The sequence below is a fragment of the Eptatretus burgeri genome, chromosome 10, assembly GCF_056783735.1.
Source record: "Eptatretus burgeri isolate ZD-2024b chromosome 10, Ebu_testis_v1, whole genome shotgun sequence".
Lineage (NCBI taxonomy): Eukaryota > Metazoa > Chordata > Myxini > Myxiniformes > Myxinidae > Eptatretus > Eptatretus burgeri.
In genome coordinates this window covers 95,233,193-95,259,572 of record NC_140970.1, presented here as the reverse complement: position 1 = coordinate 95,259,572, position 26,380 = coordinate 95,233,193, and the positions used below count along the sequence as shown (strand labels likewise).

At 45.8% G+C, this 26,380-nt stretch overlaps 1 protein-coding gene across 6 annotated transcripts in view; it reads right to left on the bottom strand.

Annotated features, from left to right (window-relative positions):
- Window positions 1–26,380, bottom strand: part of LOC147019174 (plasma membrane calcium-transporting ATPase 2-like) — a 206,655-nt gene that overhangs the window by 78,902 nt on the left and 101,373 nt on the right. For 5 of the 6 annotated variants that reach the window (XM_085899502.1, XM_085899501.1, XM_085899503.1 and 2 more), the window contains 3 exons: window positions 19,152–19,418; window positions 18,366–18,491; window positions 5,505–5,630 (listed from right to left, as the gene is read on the bottom strand). In XM_085899502.1, the coding sequence (XP_085755628.1) occupies window positions 5,505–5,630; window positions 18,366–18,491; window positions 19,152–19,418 (519 nt within the window). The remainder of the gene's footprint in view (window positions 1–5,504; window positions 5,631–18,365; window positions 18,492–19,151; window positions 19,419–26,380) is intronic. The other variant, XM_085899506.1, reaches the window with a different exon arrangement.

The following is a 26,380-nucleotide window of genomic DNA, read 5'->3' as shown; positions in this document are numbered from 1 at the left end:
GTTTGGTGGTTTTTATACAAAGCTCTGCAGAGAGCAAGGACGATCCATCCAACCTGCAATGAGGGCCATTTATACACCACTCATAGATATGGATCCAGCTGATCCGGACACGATGTTTACAGCAATGGAGGGAAAGCGCTTGACCGCAGGTGTGAACAAACCGTAACCATCTTCACAAACGACCAACAGCTGTATCGAGAGGCCGTTAATGTTAAATGGGTTTATCCTGAGCGATTTACCCAGTTCATACCAAGGCTGGGCGGCATGCACACCCTTATGAGTTCCATCGGTTGTGTGGGGAACTTGATGGCTGAAAGTGGGCTGGAAGACGTGATGAAATCTGCCTTTGGAGGTGTTGCTCATATGCTTGGTGGAAAGAAGTTTCCCCAAAACTTCAGGGTCCTGTGATTGGTGACTGAGGAGGTCCTTCGTTCCAGCATGGCTCAGGCAGAAAGTCATGAAGACTTAATGGACACTTGAAACCAATGCAACAAAGAGCATGACCACACAACTATGCATACAAAACCTTGTGAAACCTGTGTTCATCATGATGGCGTTTGTTCATCCTGAGCGTGAAGGAGACTGGCCATTGCATCTTTGGGCAATGAAGGAGATGCTCCCCTACTTCTTCATGGCTGGACATCACAACTATGCTAGATATGGGCTCTACTACCTTCGATCGATGGAAAGGCTTCATGGAAACATTCTGGAAATGTTCTTAAAAGGAGATCACGTGATGCGGCACAAGAGGGGCCTATGGAAAGGCATGTGGTCGGATATGTACATCGAGTCCACGTTCATGCGCTACGGTCATGGCATACATGGAATCGTTGGCATTACACTGAAGCCTTCTACACTGAAGAAGTGGGCCTGCAGTATGCACACGTTTAGTCAGATAGTCCATGATCTCACAGATATGTCTGAGGGGTACATAGTCATAGAGGTGACCATTCACAAGGAAGAGAAGCCATCACGCATACAATCTGATGCAGAGGACCGAGATAAGATAAGGAGAAAACTCCAGTCCTGTATCGACCCACTTGACCCAAACGAACATGCAGACAGAGTTGTCAACATTGAAACTGGCAGAATTGGACCAGAGAAGGTGAATGCGCCAAGGGCAGTTGACATTGGCCGAGCACAGATGCATTCGTATGAAGAAAGCTGGCCAGCAGGATTCAACACTCCCTTATGTAAACAAGTCATAACTATGGCAGTGATACAGAAAGTCATGCGTGTGGGGTCGACCAAAGTTTGTGATCGAAATCTCATGTACTCCAGGGTCATGGGACTCCAACAAAGTCAAAACATCAAACTATGTGACGTCTTAGAGTACGAGCTTGCAGCTGTGCCAACATCAATGTTCGATGAAAAGGGGGAGATGAGAATAGCAAAGACCAAGTCGACATTGAAGAAGAATCTCCAAGTGGAAATCTCAACAAGACTGGGTCCACAACCTGAAGTCACCATCTTAGATGGTTGTGCAATCCTCTGGGTTATTCATTGGCCGAACAGGGGAATTGTGCAAGACTGTGTTGACAACTTCACGAGCGACATCATGGCAAAGGTGGACAAATCAGATGTATATCTGGTATTTGACAGATATCATGATTTCAGCATCAAGAGTGGAACAAGATTAGCAAGAGCTGGGCAGCAAGCTAGCAGGCTCCACAGGTTGAACCGCCAGACTCCACTGCCTCCACAGCTGGTGGTTCCGTCAGTAACTGAGAACAGAGTTCAGCTGATAGAACTGATTTGCCATAATTAGATTGACGCAAGTCAACAGGGAAAGCAGAGCCAACACAGGCTCGTCATTATGGGACAGGAGTCTACCCCAGTGGAAATACACCACGGAGCCCAAAGGTGTCGCACTGATTTGAAGACGACGCCTGAGGAGGCAGATGTCATCATGATTCAGCAAGTCGCGAAAGTTGCCGAAGATGGCGCAAAATGCATCACAGTCATCTGTGATGATACTGATGTGTTCATCTTGCTTGTGTATCACTTCACAGAACTTTATCTGCAATGCTGCGTAACAATGGAAGCAACATGTCCTGGCTGATCATTGATCGACATTGGGGCCACAGCCAGAAAGCATGCCGGGATGATGCAAGACCTACTAGCTTTACACGCACTGACAGGTTGCGACACCGTTGCCCAGATGTATGGAAGAGGTAAACTGACTGGCAAGAAGACACTCGCAGCAGGCCATTCACTTCAAAAACTTGGGAATGTGGATGCATCTATTGACGATGTCATCGCCGAAGCCACTGTGTTCATGGCTGTTTGCTATGGCAGCAAGGAGAGAAGCAACATGTCTGATGTACACAAAGAGGTGTGGTCCATGAAGATGGCAAAACCAAATGCCATCAAAGCACCAGACCTAAAGGTTCTGCCACCAACTACAGAGTCCCTTGAACAAAACGTGCGATGCGCTCATATCCAGACAGCAATATGGAAGTCAGCTGCTGAGCTGCAGCCACCACCTCTGGATCCCACTCAGTACGGATGGAAACGTGATGAGGCATCAAGATCATTACTTCCAATTATGCTGCCACCCAACGTCGCTCTTGCACCACCAGAGATCTTGGAGCTAATACGAAGTGGATGTTCCTCTGACAAGCAATGCTACACAGCTCAATGCCGCTGCACAGCAGCCAAGTTACCATGCACAGTTTTCTGCACGTGCCATGGAGATACTGGATGCAGGAATGAGCGCACCAAGACAGCTGCTGCATTTGCCCTTGATGATGACTCAGACACTGAATGAGACACCAAGCACTGAAGTAGCCTTCATAAGGTTTACAAACCTGTTGAAAATATATATATATATATATATATATATATATATATATATATATATATATATATATATATATATATATATATATATATATATATATATATATATATATATATATATATCTGAAGATTTGATTGACACAGGAATGTCTTCTTTTGTTCATGTTGTTAGCTGCTTTCATTGCATACTGTCAAATCTGTATGAATAATAAAGTGATCTATATTCACAAAGACTAAAGTGGTTGTTTTTCTTTCTATATGTCAATTTATCTGCATTTTCAATAATGGCAACTGCTAATTTGCATATTAATGAGCTAAATTTAAATGTTGTTAAATTGTAAGTGGGTTTATCATGACCAGTGACCCTAAAAACATGGGTTTGGACACCTCAACCAGGCTGTTTGGATGCTTACTTCTGGAGATATTAAGAAAAATTATTATTTTGATAATGGCCACAGCTCATTTGCATATTAGTGGGATTCTACAAAAATGATCAAGGGTGCCAGAGTGGCATCAATTGGGATATTCATTCAGATGGTCTGATGATCACAAAAATGAAGAAAAACATTGTGCGGACCCTAATGCACGCTTTTCTGGCCAACACTCGGACTAACACGGAGACTTGCTCAGCCGGTGGGAACTTCTCCCATGACCATTGGCAGAATCATACACGACGACCTGAAACTATCTGTACAAAATGTAGTTTCTGCAACACCAAACCCAAATAAAGAAGAAAGATGGACAAGCCATGGTCTCCCTGCTCCCCGGATCCGTCTCCTCCCGACTGCTAACTATGGGGTCCCTCAAAGCTAGTCGATAAAAACAACCGACACACACTGCTGGAGTTGAAAAATAACATCAGGCAGGAAATCAGATGCATACCAGATCTGGTTCGACTTGACAACTTCAGTGTCCATGTGGCAGCTGTCATCCAGAGGTGCGGTGCTTGGTTTTGAGCACTTCTTAAACTACTAATGATATCGCTCCTTATTGCTTGAAGCATTTTATCACGATATTAAATTTAAAAAAATGAAAACTTACTCGGAGTGATTTTTGACAAAAATTTTTTTTGACTTTTGGCACACTCACTTGGCAAAACAGCACAAAGTAGAATGGTACTCGATAGAGCACATACCTCTGCCAGGTGGAACAGTTCACGTTGTGTATCCCACTGATGGGCTGGTCCGAACCAAAATCCAATCCGCTTGTTCTTGTCAACTGTCCAACTCATCCCCATTTTTTGTCATAATGAGTCCACAACTTTGTGAGATAGTGATATATTTAGTTTTTGGCCCCATCTATCAATTTTAGAAAATAAGCCTGTGTTGACCATTTTGCGGGTTGAGAGACATAATGTTGTAACTGTATTTTTGGCGGGGTTGAATAAAATGGCTCTCATGTCTTTCAACACCATATTTCGTGGGATGAGAGACATAATGTTGTAACTGAAAATTTCCCATTTCCTGCAAATCGCTAATGAAAGATAAATATGGTGTTGAAAGACATGAGAGCCATTTTATTCGGTTTCGCCAGAAATGCAGTTACAACATTATGTCTCTCAACCCGCGATTTGTCCTTAACATTAATTGGTAGTTGAATTCAGTGACCTGACATGAAAATGCTCTTCAAATTTCAAATCAATCAGATGAAAATTGAGTATTTTAGAAAATTTGGCCCAAATTGGCCTTTTGGCCAATCTTGATCTCAAAATTAATAAGCGGTTGAATTCAAACGGATGCACCAATGATCTTCAAATTTCAATTCAGTCGGATGAAAACTAACAATTTTTGAAACAATTTTAAAATTTGGCCTATTTTGGGTTGACCTTATGGCCTATGCTGACCTTTTGACCTAAGATAACCTCAAAAGTAATAGGTGCTTGAATTCAATGACCTGCTATGCAAATCATGCTCAAATTTCAAGTCAATCGGATGAAAATTGAGGATATTAGCAAATTTAGCTCAAATTGGCCAATTCAGACGTTTTTGGTCAATCAAATTTGAAGAAACTTCAATGCGGGACCGTCGCAGGGTCGATGACATTAATCTCTGAAAATTTCAGAACCATGGGTTGAGCGGTTTGGGCTGGAGGCGAGCAGACGGAGACGGAGACGGAGACGCACGCACACATACACACAATTTTTTTTTTCTTTCTTGCCAAGTAAAAATAGGGAGCAATACCCCTGTGCGCTCAACTGGTAGCGGCTGGATAAGAAAACCAGGGAACCACTGGTAGGGGTGGATAACTCACAAAATATTTTACGGAGAAGAAGGCAAATACCTAAGGATAGTTTTTCAATGCCGTGACCAAACCTTGGTACATACCGGGTGATGAAGGTTATGGTGAAGTTTCATCGAGATTGTGTGTGTCGTTTCAGAGAAAAAGTTGCAAGGGTTTGTGGATGGATGGACAGACGGACTGACAGACACGCCATCCCAAAAGCTCCACAGAACTTTGTTCCAGGCGAGCTCATTAACTAATCCTGGTTAATATTATAAAAAAAAAACATTTGACCAATTAAAAATATATAATGCAGTTAAGTAAAAGGTTGCAAATCATTTTGGACCACCCTGTTTTTTCAAATAATTTTGGACACAACATACAACACACCAAGATATGGTATCAACAGTTAACATTTAAAAAAAAAAATCATCTTTCATGAAATAAAAAAATGAAAAATCAACAAGACAAGTCGACCTTACCTTTCTTCACCTTTTTTTCCTCTTCCTCTGCACTCACTCCCAGCAAAGTGAAGATAATTCCGGTTTGAGAGTTCACCCCCACCGCAGTCACCAGCATTTTCCCCGACCCCTCCATGATGTGTGTACCTGCACCGCAGGTGAGCGTAGTTTTGTCTCTCCAAGGGCTCATTCAGTTCTGCGAGGGCTGCCAAGGCATATTCCTCAGCTTTTCAAACCCACCAGGCAGCTTGACACATGACACGGCAAAATTGGCCTTCCTAGCTCCCGCGAGATTCCCGAGGCTATTCGATGCACCAGCCTTGCGCATCTCTTTGTTCCGCAATAGAACCCTTGTCAAAGATCGTTTACTGTGTTTTTATCACAGTGACAATTTCGTGAACACCATGGAATGCTTTGATGATGCTCCAAGGTAGAATCAAAATGAGGAAGACAATTCACAACCCCCTTGAAGCACGTGCGCACGAGGCTCGACACATCAGTCTCAAAACATGACGTCACACATATTGAGCATCAGTATTATTTCTGACACCCATGCATCAGTGAATTTGGAAATGACAAGTTTGAAACGATGCACTGTATCCTGTCTGACAATCATAATTCCTGTAATGTTCTGTCTATTTTGGCTCCTCATTGTGGTGTGGAAGGCTGCTCTGGTCTGAGAATGCAACAAATAGATTTATCTATAAATATATATATATATATATATATATATATATATATATATATATATATATATATATATATATATATATATATATATATATATATATATATATAAATACTTAAAATAGATGCAGGAAGATAATTTGGATGCAAGCTTTCAGAACATGGACCATACACAAGGTATATCTTTAAACTTTCATTTGATATTAAAGGTTGAAATAAAAAAGGTGTTCCCTTCATGACGACGCAGGCAAGGTTCAGGGGTTGGCAGAGTGCGATTTGTCAATTTCCAGTGTGGGGGACAAAATTGACAGACATCATTGATTTTTTTTTTTGATATTCCTGATTTTTATAACTTACAAGCGATACAAAACAAAAGCGACATAAAGCTGAAAAGTTACATTACAATAAAAAATATATCAATAAATATCAGGGTACCCAGCGTTGCCAGGCAACGCATGGTCCATCCTCCCACCCCTCCCTCTCCCTCATCCCATACCACCCGATACTCCGACCTCTGCCTCCTCCAACCCCCCTCCATCCCAACTCCCACCTTACCAGTTCCCTTCCCTTGTTCCACCCCCACCCCTTCCACCCACCACACCCCTTCCCATGCCCCCTCCCACCACACCCCTTCCCCTGCCTCCTCCCACCACACCCCTTCCCCTGCCTCCTCCCACCACACCCCTTCCCCTGCCTCCTCCCACCACACCCCTTCCCCTGCCTCCTCCCACCACACCCTTCCCCTGCCTCCTCCCACCACACCCCTTCCCCTGCCTCCTCCCACCACACCCCTTCCCCTGCCTCCTCCCACCACACCCCTTCCCCTGCCTCCTCCCACCACACCCCTTCCCCTGCCCCCTCCCACCACACCCCTTCCCCTGCCCCCTCCCACCACACCCCTTCCCCTGCCCCCTCCCACCACACCCCTTCCCCTGCCTCCTCCCACCACACCCCTTCCCCTGCCTCCTCCCACCACACCCCTTCCCCTGCCTCCTCCCACCACACCCCTTCCCCTGCCTCCTCCCACCACACCCCTTCCCCTGCCTCCTCCCACCACACCCCTTCCCCTGCCTCCTCCCACCACACCCCTTCCCCTGCCCCCTCCCACCACACCCCTTCCCCTGCCCCCTCCCACCACACCCCTTCCCCTGCCCCCTCCCACCACACCCCTTCCCCTGCCCCTCCCACCACACCCCTTCCCCTGCCCCCTCCCACCACACCCCTTCCCCTGCCTCCTCCCACCACACCCCTTCCCCTGCCCCCTCCCACCACACCCCTTCCCCTGCCTCCTCCCACCACACCCCTTCCCCTGCCTCCTCCCACCACACCCCTTCCCCTGCCCCCTCCCACCACACCCCTTCCCCTGCCCCCTCCCACCACACCCCTTCCCCTGCCCCCTCCCACCACACCCCTTCCCCTGCCCCCTCCCACCACACCCCTTCCCCTGCCCCCTCCCACCACACCCCTTCCCCTGCCCCCTCCCACCACACCCCTTCCCCTGCCCCCTCCCACCACACCCCTTCCCCTGCCCCCTCCCACCACACCCCTTCCCCTGCCCCCTCCCACCACACCCCTTCCCCTGCCCCCTCCCACCACACCCCTTCCCCTGCCCCTCCCACCACACCCCCTTCCCCTGCCCCCTCCCACCAAACCCCTTCCCCTGCCCCCTCCCACCACACCCCTTCCTCCCCTCCCACCACACCCCTTCCCCTGCCTCCTCCCACCAAACCCCTTCCCCTGCCCCCTCCCACCACACCCCTTCCCCTGCCTCCTCCCACCACACCCCTTCCCCTGCCTCCTCCCACCACACCCCTTCCCCTGCCTCCTCCCACCACACCCCTCCCTGCCCTCCCACCACACCCCTCCCCCTGCCTCCTCCCACCACACCCCTCCCCCTCCCACCACACCCCTTCCCCTGCCTCCTCCCACCACCCCCTTCCCACCACACCCCTCCCACCACACCCCTTCCCCTGCCCCCTCCCACCACACCCCTTCCCCTGCCCCCTCCCACCACACCCCATTCCCCTGCCCCTTCCCACCACACCCCTTCCCCTGCCCCTTCCCACCACACCCCTTCCCCTGCCCCTTCCCACCACACCCCTTCCCCTGCCCCTTCCCACCACACCCCTTCCCCTGCCCCCTACCTCCACACCCCTTCCCCTGCCCCCTACCTCCACACCCCTTCCCTTCCTCCTCCCACCACACCCCTTCCCCTTCCTCCTCCCACCACACCCCTTCCCCTTCCCCCTCCCACCACACCCCTTCCCTGCCTCCTCCCACCACACCCCTTCCCCCGCTTCCTCCTTGCCGTGAAGCTGCTTTAGCAGCACTGAATCTTCTTTTCTTCAACACCAGAGTTAAGCCCAGGGGTGGATCCAGTACTTTTTATTTTTAGGGGGGGTTCACTTAAGGTTAAGATTTTCTCATGTAAAATATACCACCAAGCCTTATTCAAGTCAATGTAATCGTCGAGGAGAAATCCGGTGAATCTATCTAGAGATAGCAGTGTCCGACCAAAAATCTACCTGCCTTACAGGAAAAATTGGGAATATCACGCCACTTGACAAGACCTCAGGCCTGTCACGAACTGATTCTAAAGAAAAGCTGAAGATTTTGGAATCTTTGCAATGGATCTTTACAACAACAATGTAAATACATAAAATGTTTCCGATATGTATCAATGAAAATATCGAACGGACAAGCAAAAAAATGTGGCGAAATGACCCCGAGCACGAAACCTCAACTCGCCATTATGGATCATCAGATCATTAATTGTAATAATGGATAATGTACCACTAAAACTTTGAATGACCTGGTGAAATAGTTCAGGATTGAACTGCGCTTTGATTTGGACACGATCCCGAAAATGTTACCTGTCGCTTCGAAGCCAAAACTAAACACTGAGGTTCAGGGATTAATAGAGAACCAGCGGAGAAAAGTATCGCGGCTCGGATTAATTACCGAGTGAAAGCAGAAGACGTGTGATTACCGATTGTCTAGTGGATATCTCGCACGACGATCACGTGACATAATTGTAAGGGCGGAGGGGAGGGGGTGTTCATGTGCACCCGGTGAACCCCCCCCCCCCCGGGTCCGCCATTGCGGTTTAACCTATCATTATCTAACAGAGTGGTGTTATATAGTATTTGAAACAGTTTAACACAAACAGATTTGCTACTATTCATATCATTCAGGGTCAGCATGAGGCTGTAGAAATGTTACAAATGTCTCATCTATATATTACTAAAACTCTCATCATGTACATGTGTATGTATTTATGTGTATGTATATATATATATATATATATATATATATATATATATATATACATATACATATACATATACATATATACATATACACACACATGTATGTATGTTCCTGAAATACAGCCAAAACGGTACATGATAGTGCAAAATTTTTAGGCCCACCTTACTCACCATTTTCCTGCGGTGTGCAGATTCAGAGTTTCATTCAAATCGGGCAACAAAAATAATTATTAAAAAATACACCCGTGCGGGAGTGACGGTCATCTCTGCGAGAAACTAGACTAATTGCATAAAACATTTTATGTAGATTGCGCATTTAGCACATCTATTCGACTGTTCGATATTCGAGCATTACATATTTTCAGTTTTGACTGTCAAAGATATGTGCTTCCACGTAATAACAAATGAAATCGATATTAATGTCTGGTACGGTTACGTCTCATTGATACACGAGATAAAATCTGTTTGGGCTTTCGCACTGAATTTTCGGTGACAAATAAGTTATGCTGCAACATATTCTAGGCCTGGAGCAACTCATATTCTTAGGTACGGCAATTGCTTGTGTTGGGAACAGTTATGTACGCATGATAAAATCAGGTGGTGTTCGGCATTGGGGACTAGATATGGTCGACTGATCAAGCATCAGAAAGTTCAATCCACAGATGAAGTATAGATCAGATTGGAATTTATTCACTGAAAAGATCATAAACTGATAAACTAACACGACGATGCAATTCGGCTATGAGTGGGGGTACCTAAAAAGCTATGCTATGGGCAGGCAGGCAAATTATATAATAGGAGTCACAAACCGGGAGTTAACGAATACCAAGCACGAGAACGACCTTTACAAGCATGAGTTCCTGTTACTGGGGTGTAGTGTTCTCGGGTCAGGAGGGATTTTTGGCCAACTTTGAAATCATGTGACGCGAAAATGAAAGCGAATATCGAAAATCCGGCCTGAACAAATCTAGATATTGTCCCCGAGATTCATATGCCACAATCAAATTCAAGATAACTTAAGAAATGTAGGAGGAGATTGAATTTTGCGAAAACTGCTTCATGTAGTTGCAAAATGACGATTTTCAAAATCTAAGTCACGTGACGTGTACGTATTCGAAGATATCGGTATTCTTTCGAATGGACATGAAAGACAAGGTCAGCTGCTATGCAATGACACCATTCACTAACTTTTACCATGCCCAGTAGAGAATATATAGCCTCCTGAAGGTAGGGCAGTTTTTGTAAACTTTGAAGTCACGTGACGCAAAAACGAAAGCGAATTTCGAAAATCCGTCCTGCCAAAATTTAGATATTGGCCCATACATCCATATGCCACAATCAAATTCAAGATCGCTTGAGAAATGGTGGAGGAGGTAGAATTTGAAAATCGTCATTTTCGCAACTTCAAAGGCCTCGTGACCTTGACCTTGACCTTCGGTGACCTTGAAAGTCATACCATCGTGTACGTCTCATCGACCTCTATCAGGATCACTAATAACCAGATCTCCCGCTTCAACTTCATTGTGAACGGACGGAAGGATCGAAGGACATCGACACCCATATTATTAGGTCATGCTCGAAGAGATGACCTAAAAAAAAAATTCCCGATTCAGTCAAGTACTCTTCGGAAGTATTTGATCGATGCAAACAACCTCAGTGGTATAGTTTGCTGGAGTTATTTGTTTTCTTTTCTTGAAATGATTTTGTTTTTTTTTTAATCAACCGCTGTCACAACCGGAACCCAATGGGTTCACGGGTCGTCTCGTTTCCAATAAAATATGAACTAGTGTAGATTTGCATCAAGAAGAAGTTTTGCTTAAGCAAGCCAAGTCCAACCAGCGATAGCCATGAATTCTCCGAAGAGACCTGGTACCGAAGGAATCAATTCTCCATCTCAGATCCCTGGTCAGAGTCCAAGTCTCACATCCATAGAGCAAGACTGGAAGCACCAAGGACTTGAAGACTTGGACTTTCATCCTCCCACACAGGTACGGCAGTTCACACCCCATGATCCAATGAATCCATGACTCCCCAGGCCCAAACCAGACGTCTGTTGACCTCTGGCTCACAGCCAGCAGACAGGTACAGACAGGATAGCAGCATCCAATATGTCATTGAAAGCCTGGATCTTAGTTTTGACCCAGGAAACCCGAAATCCCAGCAGCTCCGACTCCTCATTCAGCACCTCGAGAGCCCCCAAAAGGATATCCAGAGTCTCCGCAATGAAGACTGCATGATCTGCAAAATCAAGGTCAGAGATAGAGACATTCCCGAATGATGCACCACAGCTTGATCTCTCCGACATCCTCCCAGAATATAGTCCATACAAGTGCTGAAAAGTGTGTGGGCCAATCCACACCCCTGACGAACTCCAGTAACAACTGGAAATAAGTCAGGGATGGTACCACCACATCTCACAGCACTCTCAGCCCCAGAGTAGAGTTCAGACATCAGATTGATCAGTTTTGGTGGCACCCCACGAAGACCAAGAATCCTCCAGAGGACATCCCGATTCACTGAATCAAACGCTTTACTGAGATCAACAAAAGCTGCAAGCAGCCCCTGCTGAAACTGGTCTGCGTTCGTTGAGGATCCAAAGGTCAAGGATACGTCAATTCTTGACCTCTTTGGTGTCAAGCCTGACTGCTCTAGACGCTGCTGCTTGAGCAGATGGTGGCGAACCCGATCAAGAATTATCCGAGGAAAGACCTTGCCCGGCACTGAGAGAAGCGTCACCCCTCGGTAGTTGTTGCAGTCTTGGGGATTACCCTTCCCTTTCCAGAGAGGGACAACAAGACCCCTCTTCCAATCAGTTGGGATGATGCCTGTGTTCCAGGTAGGGCACAGAACTGTATATAATGACATGAGTACAGCATTTCCACCAGCCTTGAGAAGTTCAGCATGGATGCCACAGATCCCTGGAGCTTTACCCAATTTCAACCGGTTCACTGCAGTCTGTTTCCCCAAATGAAGGTGGACCAGATTTGATTGGAGGGTCAGCAGTAGGCATAGTAACATCCCTGACATCCAACTCAGCAGCTGGTGGATGAGCCTGGTACAGCCGCTCAAAGTAACCGGCCCAGCGGGCCTTCACTTCGGACTCCTCTGTCAAGAGCCGACCACCCTCTGCTCTAACTGCAGTACACCGAGGGACAGGCTTGGAGAAATGCAATGCGCAAATTCTTCTGTAAGCGGGACAAGAATCACTTGACCCACAGGTGATGCTCTACCCGCTCACAGAGCTCTTTGTCCACCGTTCGTGCACGTACAATTTTACACCTCAGCTCCCTGAAGAGATCAGCTCTGCCATTCAGCCTGGCCCGGCGACTCTGGTCAATGGTATCCAGTGTCCCTTGAACCAAAATTCTTCTTCACCCCATGGCGAGTTCCAAGATATCCACCGGCAACATCAAGGATGGTGGTCTTGAAGGCACTTCACAACTCTTCAGGATCTCCGAAAGCACCCAGACCCCCCAAAACCTCCACTCAGCCTATTCACAACCTCCTCAGCTACCCTCTCATCCTTGAGCTTGCAACATCCAGCCTTGGCTGGGATGGTACCATTCGCCTGGATTTAAGCTGCAACTTCAGAGTTGCTACAACAAGCCTGTGGTCAATATTGAGGAACTGAGCACTCCAGAAAACCCTGTAGTTCTGGATCATCCTCCTGCAACCATCACCAAGCACATGGTCAATCTCCTTTGCCACACCACCAGCGTTGGAATACCAAGTCCAATGATGAGCCTGTGGGCGCTGAAACCACGAACCAGTCACCCTAAGTCCATGACTTTGGTGCTATTCTGGTTCACAGTTCCTGACCCATGGGGACCAACACACGTCTCATACCCATCCCTATTAGTTCCAGTCGATGCAATGAAATCCCCCAAGACGAGAAGAGTATCTCACCTGGGGCACTGATCAACCACAGACTTGAACATGCAATAGAATGAGTCCTTCATGGTGAGATCACACCTCAGTGAAAGCATACATGTGTATATATATATATATATATATATATATATATATATATATATATATATATATATATATATATATATATATATATATATATATATATATACATATATATATACATATATATACATATATACATATATATATATATATACATATACATATACAGAGACCAGGGAAATGACACCCAAGGAGTGACGAATCCTTCGTCTCATAATACGCTCGTTGACCGGTGTTACCTCAATTATCATTGGAGTTAGCTTATTGGATACAGCTGCAGCAACTTCTTGGGCATGGAAACCATCAGAGCGACCAGACCAATAGGAGGTGTAATCAACCAGCATGATCTCGCCGCAATCCGGTCTCCAAACCTCAGAGAGTGCTGCAATACCGATGTCCATACGCTTGAGCTCAGATGATAACAGAGACAAGTGATCATCCTCTCTGAGGGATAAGAAATTCAAGGCACCCACCCGAAGGGACCGCCGCAGGTTAACCCAAGGAGACTACATTCTGGTGGACGACACCTCAGCACCACCCGGACACACACTACCGCAATCTGACCTGGGAAGGTTACCCCATGGTTTCCCTCCTCTCATCGAAGATTGGGGTCCCAAAGGCTTTGCCCCGTCATCTGATGGACTGCCCTGTGAAGGGCAGCTGCACAGGAGGTACTCCAATAGAGTGGTTTTCCAGAGGTTTTTTTTGTGCTTTTTGTACGTTTTGTGGAATGAAGGGTTTTTACGGTGGACGGAGTGCAAATCCTGCTACCAACTTCTGAATAAAAAGTAACGCAATTGCAGGAGGACGTCTGCAGATGCGTTCGCACGCACGCACGGTATGCTTACACATTGTAAGCAATTATGAACCATGCTTCTCCATTGTCTCAGGTCGCTCACCTGCTTCATTTATTTATTTATATTCTCATTTACAGATGTTTTCCAATGATTCTTTGATTTTTCCAGGGTAGCGGCTTCGATGTCCATCAGCACACTAAATTTCAGCTTTCTACATCATCGGGAAGGTTCCCAACTTTAATGTCATTCAGTGAGTCAATGAGTCAGTGGTTAGAATGACCTTTATACATTGGTTATATCTCCACAACTACTACAAACAATAGTGTGCGTGCGTGCGTGCGTGCGTGCGTGCGTAAAACTTTAATATTTCACTGGTTAAATTCATACATGGAAACAATCAACATACACTACTCTTGCAAATGGACGGAGGGCAACAACCATCAGTCAAAGAAAGATGTGGTGATGGTTTTACATGATCTCTGCATTGCTCGTTTTAGTAACCATCCGTACCTTGTTTGCATTCTTTCTGGCAAACCACCCCAACAATCCCTTTACATTTCGAAAGTAATGTTTATTTATTACTTGTAATATAAAGGAACATGCCACTTCAGAGTGAAGTCCAAATTTATAAGAAGGACCTTCTGGGATTCTTTAAACACCTCAGCTGACCTCCTTGAAAGACCATGTCCATACATTTTAAACTCTTCAAAATTGAGTGCACATCCATACTCCGGTGTTCATCGGAAGTGCTTCACGATTTTTCTTGCTGTTGGTTTCCAAAGGGAATCTTAAAAGACCACGTTTGAGGAAACGTAAAAAGTCTGCCCGAAGGTTTTGGTAGTTTCCATCGATCCAAGTATATGCTCATTCTGCTCGAGTTAAAATCCAGCACATTGACTACATGAGGGTCGTATTAGGTGGGGATATACGAGACAGGACTGCGTGAGAAATTAGAGAAACAAGCTTCATGCCATGATAAAGTTAGTCTTCAGAGTAAAAGTCATGTACTTGGAGTAGATTGGCTCTAAATCGATTGAAGAAGAAATTGCTGGAGTATTGAGACAGGATTCCTTCTTATGCCACCATTAAAAGATCAGCGACTGAATTTAAAGGTGGTCGGGAAAGTAGGAGGGACGAGTAAAGGCCTGGAGCACTGAATGAACAAAACCGACGCGGAAGAATCCATAATCAACGATTTGATCGACATGTCACCATTCAACATATGGTGGAGGAAGTGGGAGTCGGTGTGGGAAGTGTGGAAACCATCGAGCAACACCTTCGGATGAATAAGGTTGCAGCGCAACTGGTTCACAAATTGCTATATCCCCTAAAAGAATCATGCAGATGCCTCACAGTAACTTTGGGATCGTTTCCAATAATACCGACACAGCATTTTATATCTGAACCTTTTTCCCAGGTTGATACACGAGTTCACAAGTTTGGTTCAGAATCTACAAGGGCAATCTCTCGGTGCACGCATACCTTATCTCCACGTCCAAAAACAAGTCCAAAGCATCAGTAGGAAAAGTGCTGGCTTCTGGTTTGTCGGATGCCAAAGGTGTTACCATGGTAGATTATCTGAAATATTGTTGAAGAATCACAAGATGAGACCATTCAGATCTTCAGATCCAAATAGCTTGAAATATTGAGAGGTGGAGTTCTCGTGCTCGAGGACAATGCACTGACTTACATTACTCAGAGTGAACAATGCAAGTTGTGTTGTGGATTGCGGCTGCTGCCACATCCACGTTATTCACCCAACCGAGCGTAATCAGACGTTTTCTTTCTAAAATGAAGGAATGAGCGAGAGAGTGGAAAACATTTTTAGTCTGACGATGAGCTCATTTTTCCTGTTGACAACTGGTTATAACACCAAGAAAAAAAAAATAAATAAATAAATAAATAAATAAACTTGAACACCAATGGGAGAAGCGTTTAAATGTTGCAGGGGGGGAGGGGGGGTGGAGATGTATCATGTGGAGATTGAAGGATTGTACAAAAAAAATGTCAAGTCCACAACTTCCAATTTGAGGTGAAGTTCGAGACTTGTTCAAGGGCCTCCATACATTGTACGAATAATCATCAAAATTTTGTGGATGCCGAATGATCATGAGGTCAATGAAAATAAGTTTCTTCCTGCAAAGTTCCCGAATCCATTGATAAATAAATAAATAAATAAATAAAGAAACATAAATACATAAATAAAATACTTAAAATGCCTTTGTCAGGATTCAATCGGGATATTATATAGACCATTAACAGAATGACACTTGCAGATAACAAATCAGGGCAACCCCAAACTCACTCCCACATCCCTCTTCCAAATCTCCCCTCCCCAACCACCTCCTTCTCCCCCCCCTTTCCCCTTTTTACCTCCTTCAATACTGACTTGCAGTTTGTGTTGTGAAAGCATCAAACAAATCTCGATCAGCTTGGAGCATTGCCGTTCATCAAATGAAAGGGAAGTACAGTATGGGGCATGACAATCAAAACGGAAGGTTGTTGTTATTGTTGTCGTTTTGTAAGGCAATTTAAAACATCAAATCTCTTTCATAGTGTATCCCAGTCGTACTGCACGTGACAACCTTGAGCAGTTCAGCTACAAGTTTGTTTTTGGAGGTTAATTCTCAGCCACCATCACACTGAACAAATGTACCACGTGCCTGTGCAGTCCCTCCCCTCTTCCACTCTCCAAACAGCTACCCCATCACATTCTTCTATGACACGTACAAGGTCACATCATAATTAATCTAACATAAACGACATGTACAACTTGAGGACAATTCAGGTAAAGTCGATAAAAGTTCTGAGTTTTGAAGAGCTCGATAAAGTACATAATTTGGTTTGTCATTGGAACCAAGTGCCAATCTCATCCAAAAGCCAATTTCAATCAAGTCGAGGTCTGTAAGGTTCAAATGAAGAATGGAGAATGGAGAATGGAAAAAAAAATAAAAAAACAACCTCTTGCAGGGTAAAAGGTCATGCAAAATTAAAAAATGCTTAAAAGGGTTCCAACAACCCAAATACAAAAGACAAGGGTTCACCGCAGTGGTTAAATGATGTGGTGTCAAACACATCAACCTCTCTCCCTCCATTCCTGATTCCCTGCAAGTTGAGATTTATAAAAAACCGAAAACTTGTGAGAACCTGGTGCTCACATCAGCCTTGGTTGGCAATTTTGTCCCATTTTTCAGACCCAATACTGATGGCAAGGCCGAATAACAGCAAAAAAATTTTAAAGCCAACCTACAGTGCCGTGAATGCGTTTTGAAAATAAATATATTGTTTTGCATCAACATTTTCTCAATCGGTTAGAAAATTTGGAAATAAATAATGATGATGGTGTCATACATGACATGAGGCATCCATACATCCATTGGGACCATACTCTGTTGGGAGCGTTGGTGCTGCCTAAGCAGTCTCCTTGGCTATTTGACAATCCTGGACGGGTCGCCACTCCGACACAGGATACCAGCAAGCTGGCACTCATTTTGCCGTCCTCGGAAGGATGGCAGGCAGAGTCAACCCCACCTGGTATTAATTCAATGGCCATGCAGGATTTCAACTCAGGATCCTCGGATCCCAAGCCCACCACCCTAACCATTAAGACAACACCAGGCATGCATGAGGTATGTTAGTCAGCGATCAAGATCATGATGCGGTTTTTTTATTCGTCCTACTCTCTTCTCAACCACCACCATGCAAAGATTTGGCATGTACGTCTCATGGCGATTAATTTTGAAGGTCTTGTTTCTAAAAAGTTCTGAACATCAAAACAGCGAACCGCTTTATCAGCAAGTTATCACCAAAAAAAAAAAAAGGATATAACCAACATTTTATGACAGCGAGTTCACAAGCATCGAAACAGCCAAGATAAGTCGCTTTGTCAACTTAAACAATTACAAACTTTTTCTTGTCCTGAGCAAAAGGAAAAAAAAAAAAAAAAAATCGATGAAAATTATTTTCCTGGTGTTAAAAAAAATCTACAGGTCGGACAAACTCATGTTGAACGAGCTCGAGACATGCATGGGACATTTCTCAAAGGGACAGCAGCGCACCACCACGTATCAAAGTTCGGAAGGAATCGTTCAAGGAAATTCAGATGAATCAACAGAAATCGGGAACCAAATACCGCTGGAACCAATAGATCTCACCAGATAGCATCATGGGATCCCTATCGGGAGTCTTGCGCACGTGATCCGATTCCCCCGTGAGGGAGCTCTCGTCCACACGAAGGTCGTTCCCCTGTATCAGAATGCCGTCAGCCGGAAGCAGATCTCCTGCAAACACAGATCAGGTAGTGTCGAGAAAACGAAGGAAGAGCTTCATCATGCTCACCGCAAAGCAAGGACAAGCCAGATCGGATTTGAACTCAAAACTAAATGCTTTTCCACCAGGGAATAAAACTCTCGCCGTGTCCTTGGTTCGAAACCACACATCACATTTCTTTCCGTGCTCTGCAAACTCATTACTTGCTGTACATGCAGCACTCAAGGAGCTCTTTTGACGTGGAACAGAAATAATGTCCTTGAAAAAAAGGTGTAAAAGCAAGGACGACATGACAGAAAGTCCATTTTTCGCACAGCATGTTGTAAGGCTACGAACAGACAGAGCCTGAAACAGCAATTTAACAACAGGAGCTCAAAGAAAGAAGACAATTACCCGCAGAGCTGTGTACGAATCGCAATTATCGATGGAAACAAGGAAGCAGATGAGGGTAATTAAGGTTGTGGCAATAATATCAAGTGCCTAACTGACAGAATGGAGAATGACATGGCAACGAGGTCAAAAAGGAAGGAGCACTTGGTTCTTTCTTTTGAAGAACACGATGGTTGTTTGTAACTCGTACAAACAAGGTGGCAAATAGCACACGAAGCAGATGAGAAGCCATGGATGGATGAGTGCTGGAAGGTAAACGACGCAGCTCTGGGCTCACTCACCGTACTTGACCTGTGCTATGTCACCGACCACCATGTCCGCCACAGGGACCTGTGCGCTCTGCCCAGCACGCACCACCGAAAAGCGCTGCTCCTGTTCGATACGGTTCTGTAGTCCACGGAATTGGCGCTCCTTGCTCCAGTCATTGAAAGCCGTCACAAGTACAACTACAACCACAGAAAGCAAGATGGCCACCCCCTCGATCCAGCCAGCCTCGGCCTCTTCTTCTTCATGTCCAGCGCCGTCACCCGCCTGAGATACGACGCAGCCTGTCGGTACACAATAAACAGGCACAAGGTTTGAAAAATGTGGTTGCTTTTCATCCAAACTGGGTTCAGGGCTGGTGCAGAATTTTGGGTTTAATTATCTAGCAGGTTTAACTGAAATCCATAAAGACCCTCACGCCACCCCCCCTTTCCCTCCCAAAGGGATTTATTTCACTTTTTGTGGGGTGGGGGGGAGGATATTTTCTCCAGACTTCCAATCAATCAGGATCATTGATACAAAGTGGAAATTATCAGGATGTGAAGAAATGTAGAGGGTGGAGTGATGTCTCAAAGTTGCTGGAACCTGGCAAGTGCAAGGGTTAAAACATGGACTTGTGGTGACGACAACCAGACATCAACAAATTTGTGTCAAAATCTTTTGTTCACAAATTGATTATCAACATATACAAGTTTGTTTGGAAACCACAACATAAAAACATCACAAACTGAAGCAACAACAACAGTAGTGTACGTCCTCCTCATCTCGATTCACCCCAACATGTCCAAATATGTTCATTTCTCAGGGCCACAGGACAGCTCGGTTGCCAATACACTCATCATCTCGCTTTTATCCCCGACTGGGTGAGACTTGATTAAAAAAAACTGCTGTTCTGGTGAAGTGCCAGCAGAGGGCAGAGCACCCCGTCATTTGGATGAAGGAAATAAAACCATCCTACATTTAGATTGTGGAGATTGAACATTCCACTACATCTTTATTTTTTTTTTTTAAAGAGTAGACCAATGTGTGCCGGTGTTCTGGTCAAGTTCACTGCTTGTGGATAGCTTGGCTGCTGCACACAGGCAGTAACTGGAGGTGGGAAGGCTGGGTTGTGGATAAAGCACATGCCTGATGGAGCAAATGGCCTCATTCTGTATCTATAATGCACAAATAATAATAATAATAATCATTATTTAACAGTCCCAAATTCCAGAAAGAAAATAATCAAGAAAATAATAATAATTTAATCATATGCACACATATCGGAATGTTTTGCCCAAAACGTCACTTTACCTTTTTCGACGGCAGTTAGCGGACCTCTCTCAACATTCGGTGGAGAAAAAAATTAATTATCCTTATTTTTCCATCAATTCAGACCAATTCCAGTTCTGATAAAGATTACTTTTTCCTTTGGTAACTGACACACACACACACACACACACACACACACACACACACACACACACACACACACACACACACACACACACACACACACACACACACACACACACACACACACACACACACACACGAGTGCTGAAAGGTTCAAACAAGATGATGGGCTTCCTGATTGTGTATTTGGTCTTGGTGGAAATATAAAACCACGACGGCAGGATTTGTGGTCGGGAGAATCCCCGTGAAACAAGAGCATGAGCATGACTCCTCCAAAATCAATGTGTTGTCGTTTTGTCACAGAGGCTGCAACATTAGGCCATTCTTCTATATCGAACCCACAGTCGTGGGAGAAAAACAAAGTTCCTAAAAATGCTTTAAATATCCCTCCTTCCGTGGCTATTGGTTGTCAGAGGCCTGCATAGGAGGTAATCTTTCAGAGCACAATAGCCCCATCCCACGCAATCTGTCTTGTCATCAGAAGACTCTTTGAAACCTCTTCGATGAATGATAGTGCAAAGTGACGACCTCGTTCATCTGAACTCGCACCACTTGACATCAGGTGAGGCGGTAACGAGGAAGGCCTTAGACATGTGGACAATCAAAAGTCTGCCAGCATCGGTGGTCCTCCACAGTATATATATATCTATATATATATATATATATATATATATATATATATATATATATATATATATATATATATATATATATATATATATATATATATATATATATATATATATACACATACATATACATATACACACATGGTACCTAGGCCGTTCCACGGGAGCAATTCAGAAATGCTATCGACGACATCAAGCGACAAACGCATCAAGCAATCGCAATCGAGGACAGCCTTTTATCAAATGCGACAAATTGACAATTCTAAAGCATCAAATTGCTCCAAAAACAATGAAGTCGTAAGCGATGCTTGTTGCACCAAATACAAACAGACACCAAGTATATAAAACTTCATTAACTACTAAATATATTTACCACAACCCGACAAAAAAAAAGAAGAAAAAAAAAAGAAAAGAAGTGAAACATCGATAACTGGTGCCATTCATTGCTCCCCGTCACGATAATCAAATGTGCAACTGGCATGACAACTCCCGATGCAACGCCTTGAGTGTTTGTAAGCAAGGATGCTGTATTTCAAAAGCATTTGAAAAATAGTGCACCTTGCAATCGCATCATCACCAACAGGAGAGAGAGAGAGGGTACGAGAGAGAGAGAGAGGGTACGAGAGAGAGAGAGAGAGAGAGAGAGAGAGAGAGTACGAGAGAGAGAGAGAGAGAGAGAGAGAGAGAGAGAGAGAGAGAGAGAGAGAGAGAGAGAGAGAGAGAGAGAGAGAGAGAGAGAGAGAGAGAGAGAGAGAGTACGAGAGAGAGAGAGAGAGAGTACGAGAGAGAGAGAGAGAGAGTACGAGAGAGAGAGAGAGAGTACGAGAGAGAGAGAGAGAGAGAGAGTACGAGAGAGAGAGAGAGAGAGTACGAGAGAGAGAGAGAGAGAGTACGAGAGAGAGAGAGAGAGTACGAGAGAGAGAGAGAGAGTACGAGAGAGAGAGAGAGAGTACGAGAGAGAGAGAGAGAGAGAGAGAGAGAGAGAGTACGAGAGAGAGAGAGAGAGAGAGAGAGAGAGAGAGAGAGAGAGAGAGAGAGAGAGAGAGAGAGAGAGAGAGAGAGAGAGTACGAGAGAGAGAGAGAGAGTCCAAGAGAGTCCGAGAGAGAGAGTCCGAGAGAGAACGAGAGAGAGAGAGAGAGAGACTACGAGAGAGAGAGAGAGAGAGAGAGAGAGAGAGAGAGAGAGAGAGTACGAGAGAGAGAGAGAGAGTACGAGAGAGAGAGAGAGAGTACGAGAGAGTGCGAGAGAGAGTACGAGAGAGTGCGAGAGAGAGTACGAGAGAGTGCGAGAGAGAGTACGAGAGAGTGGGAGAGAGAGAGTACGAGAGAGAGAGAGAGAGTACGAGAGAGAGAGAGAGAGTACGAGAGAGAGAGAGAGTACGAGAGAGAGAGAGAGAGTACGAGAGAGAGAGAGAGAGAGAGAGAGAGAACGAGAGAGTACGAGAGAGTACGAGAGAGAGTACGAGAGAGAGTACGAGAGAGAGAGAGAGAGAGAGAGAGAGAGAGAGAGAGAGAGAGAGAGTACGAGAGAGAGAGAGAGAGTACGAGAGAGAGAGAGAGTACGAGAGAGAGAGAGAGAGAGAGTACGAGAGAGAGAGAGAGAGAGAGTACGAGAGAGAGAGAGAGAGAGAGAGAGAGAGAGAGAGAGAGAGAGAGAGAGAGAGAGAGAGAGAGAGTACGAGAGAGAGAGAGAGAGAGTACGAGAGAGAGAGAGAGAGAGTACGAGAGAGAGAGAGAGAGAGTACGAGAGAGAGAGAGAGAGAGTACGAGAGAGAGAGAGAGAGAGAGAGAGAGAGAGAGAGAGAGAGAGAGAGAGTACGAGAGAGAGAGAGAGAGAGAGAGAGAGAGAGAGAGAGAGAGAGAGAGAGAGAGAGAGAGAGAGAGAGAGAGTACGAGAGAGAGAGAGAGAGAGTACGAGAGAGAGAGAGAGAGAGAGAGAGAGAGAGAGAGAGAGAGAGAGAGAGAGTACGAGAGAGAGAGAGAGAGAGAGAGAGAGAGAGAGTACGAGAGAGAGAGAGAGTACGAGAGAGAGAGAGAGAGAGAGAGAGTACGAGAGAGAGAGAGAGAGAGTACGAGAGAGAGAGAGAGAGAGAGAGAGTACGAGAGAGAGAGAGAGAGAGAGAGAGTACGAGAGAGAGAGAGAGAGAGAGAGAGAGAGAGAGAGAGAGAGTACGAGAGAGAGAGAGAGAGAGAGAGAGAGAGAGAGAGAGAGAGAGAGAGAGAGAGAGAGAGAGAGAGAGAGAGAGAGTACGAGAGAGAGAGAGAGAGAGAGAGAGAGAGAGAGAGAGAGAGAGAGAGAGTACGAGAGAGAGAGAGAGAGAGAGAGAGAGAGAGAGAGAGAGAGAGAGAGAGAGAGAGAGAGAGAGAGAGTACGAGAGAGAGAGAGAGAGAGAGAGAGAGAGAGAGAGAGAGAGAGAGAGAGAGAGAGAGAGAGAGAGAGAGAGAGAGAGAGTACGAGAGAGAGAGAGAGAGAGAGTACGAGAGAGAGAGAGAGAGAGAGAGAGAGAGAGAGAGAGAGAGAGAGAGAGAGAGAGAGAGAGAGAGAGTACGAGAGAGAGAGAGAGAGAGAGAGAGAGTACGAGAGAGAGAGAGAGAGAGAGAGAGTACGAGAGAGAGAGAGAGAGAGAGAGAGAGAGAGTACGAGAGAGAGAGAGAGAGAGTACGAGAGAGAGAGAGAGAGAGAGAGAGAGAGAGAGAGAGAGAGAGTACGAGAGAGAGAGAGAGAGAGAGTACGAGAGAGAGAGAGAGAGAGAGAGAGAGTACGAGAGAGAGAGAGAGAGAGAGTACGAGAGAGAGAGAGAGAGAGAGAGAGAGAGAGAGAGAGAGAGAGAGAGAGAGTACGAGAGAGAGAGAGAGAGAGAGAGAGAGAGAGAGAGAGAGAGAGAGAGAGAGAGAGAGAGAGAGAGAGAGAGAGAGAGAGAGAGAGAGAGAGTACGAGAGAGAGAGAGAGAGAGTACGAGAGAGAGAGAGAGAGAGAGAGTACGAGAGAGAGAGAGAGAGAGAGAGAGAGAGAGTACGAGAGAGAGAGAGAGAGAGAGAGAGAGAGAGAGAGAGAGAGAGAGAGAGAGAGTACGAGAGAGAGAGAGAGAGAGAGAGAGAGAGAGAGAGAGAGAGAGAGAGTACGAGAGAGAGAGAGAGAGAGAGAGAGAGAGAGAGAGAGAGAGAGAGAGAGAGAGAGAGAGAGAGAGAGAGAGAGAGAGAGTACGAGAGAGAGAGAGAGAGAGAGAGAGAGAGAGAGAGAGAGAGTACGAGAGAGAGAGAGAGAGAGAGAGAGAGAGAGAGAGAGAGAGAGAGAGAGAGAGAGAGAGAGAGAGAGAGAGAGAGAGAGAGAGAGTACGAGAGAGAGAGAGAGTACGAGAGAGAGAGAGAGAGAGAGAGAGAGAGAGAGAGAGAGAGAGAGAGAGAGAGAGAGAGAGAGAGAGAGAGAGAGAGAGAGTACGAGAGAGAGAGAGAGAGAGAGAGTACGAGAGAGAGAGAGAGAGAGAGAGAGAGAGAGAGAGAGAGAGAGAGAGAGAGAGAGAGAGAGAGAGAGAGAGAGAGAGAGAGAGAGAGAGAGAGAGAGAGAGAGAGAGAGAGAGTACGAGAGAGAGAGAGAGAGTACGAGAGAGAGAGAGAGAGTACGAGAGAGAGAGAGAGAGAGAGAGAGAGAGAGAGAGAGAGAGAGAGAGAGAGAGAGAGAGAGAGTACGAGAGAGAGAGAGAGAGAGAGAGAGAGAGAGAGAGAGTACGAGAGAGAGAGAGAGAGAGAGAGAGAGTACGAGAGAGAGAGAGAGAGTACGAGAGAGAGAGAGAGTACGAGAGAGAGGAAGAGAGAGAGTACGAGAGAGTAAGAGAGAGAGTAGGAGAGAGAGTACGAGAGAGAGTACGAGAGAGAGGAAGAGAGAGAGAGAGAGAGAGAGAGAGAGAGAGAGAGAGAGAGAGAGAGAGAGAGAGAGAGAGAGAGAGAGAGAGAGAGAGAGAGAGAGAGAGAGAGTACGAGAGAGAGAGAGAGAGAGAGAGAGAGAGTACGAGAGAGAGAGAGAGAGAGAGAGAGAGAGAGAGAGAGAGAGAGAGAGAGAGAGAGAGAGAGAGAGTACGAGAGAGAGAGAGAGAGAGAGAGAGAGAGTACGAGAGAGAGAGAGAGTACGAGAGAGAGAGAGAGAGAGAGAGAGAGAGAGAGAGAGAGAGAGAGAGAGTACGAGAGAGAGAGAGAGAGAGAGAGAGAGAGAGAGAGAGAGAGAGAGAGAGAGAGAGAGAGAGAGAGAGAGAGAGAGAGAGAGAGAGAGAGAGAGAGAGAGAGAGAGAGAGAGAGAGAGAGAGAGAGAGAGAGAGAGAGAGAGAGAGTACGAGAGAGAGAGAGAGAGAGAGAGAGAGAGAGAGAGAGAGAGAGAGAGAGAGAGAGAGAGAGAGAGAGAGAGAGAGAGAGAGAGAGAGAGAGAGAGAGAGAGAGAGAGAGTACGAGAGAGAGAGAGAGAGTACGAGAGAGAGAGAGAGAGAGAGAGAGAGAGAGAGAGAGAGAGAGAGAGAGAGAGAGAGAGAGAGTACGAGAGAGAGAGAGAGAGTACGAGAGAGAGAGAGTACGAGAGAGAGAGAGAGAGAGAGAGAGAGTACGAGAGAGAGAGAGAGAGAGAGAGAGAGAGAGAGAGAGAGAGAGAGAGAGAGAGAGAGAGAGAGAGAGAGAGAGAGAGAGAGAGAGAGAGAGAGAGAGAGAGAGAGAGAGAGAGAGAGAGAGAGAGAGAGAGAGAGAGAGAGAGAGAGAGAGAGAGAGAGAGAGAGAGAGAGAGAGTACGAGAGAGAGAGAGAGAGAGAGAGAGAGAGAGAGAGAGAGAGAGAGAGAGAGAGAGTACGAGAGAGAGAGAGACGAGAGAGAGAGAGAGTACGAGAGAGAGAGAGAGTACGAGAGAGAGAGAGAGAGAGAGAGAGAGAGAGAGAGAGAGAGAGAGAGAGAGAGAGAGAGAGAGAGAGAGAGAGAGAGAGAGAGAGAGAGAGAGAGAGAGAGAGAGAGAGTACGAGAGAGAGAGAGAGAGAGAGAGAGAGAGAGAGAGAGAGAGAGAGAGAGAGAGAGAGAGAGAGAGAGAGAGAGAGAGAGAGAGAGAGAGAGAGAGAGAGAGAGAGAGAGAGAGAGAGAGAGAGAGAGAGAGAGAGAGAGAGAGAGAGAGAGAGAGAGAGAGAGAGAGAGAGAGAGAGAGAGAGAGAGAGAGAGAGAGAGAGAGTACGAGAGAGAGAGAGAGAGAGAGTACGAGA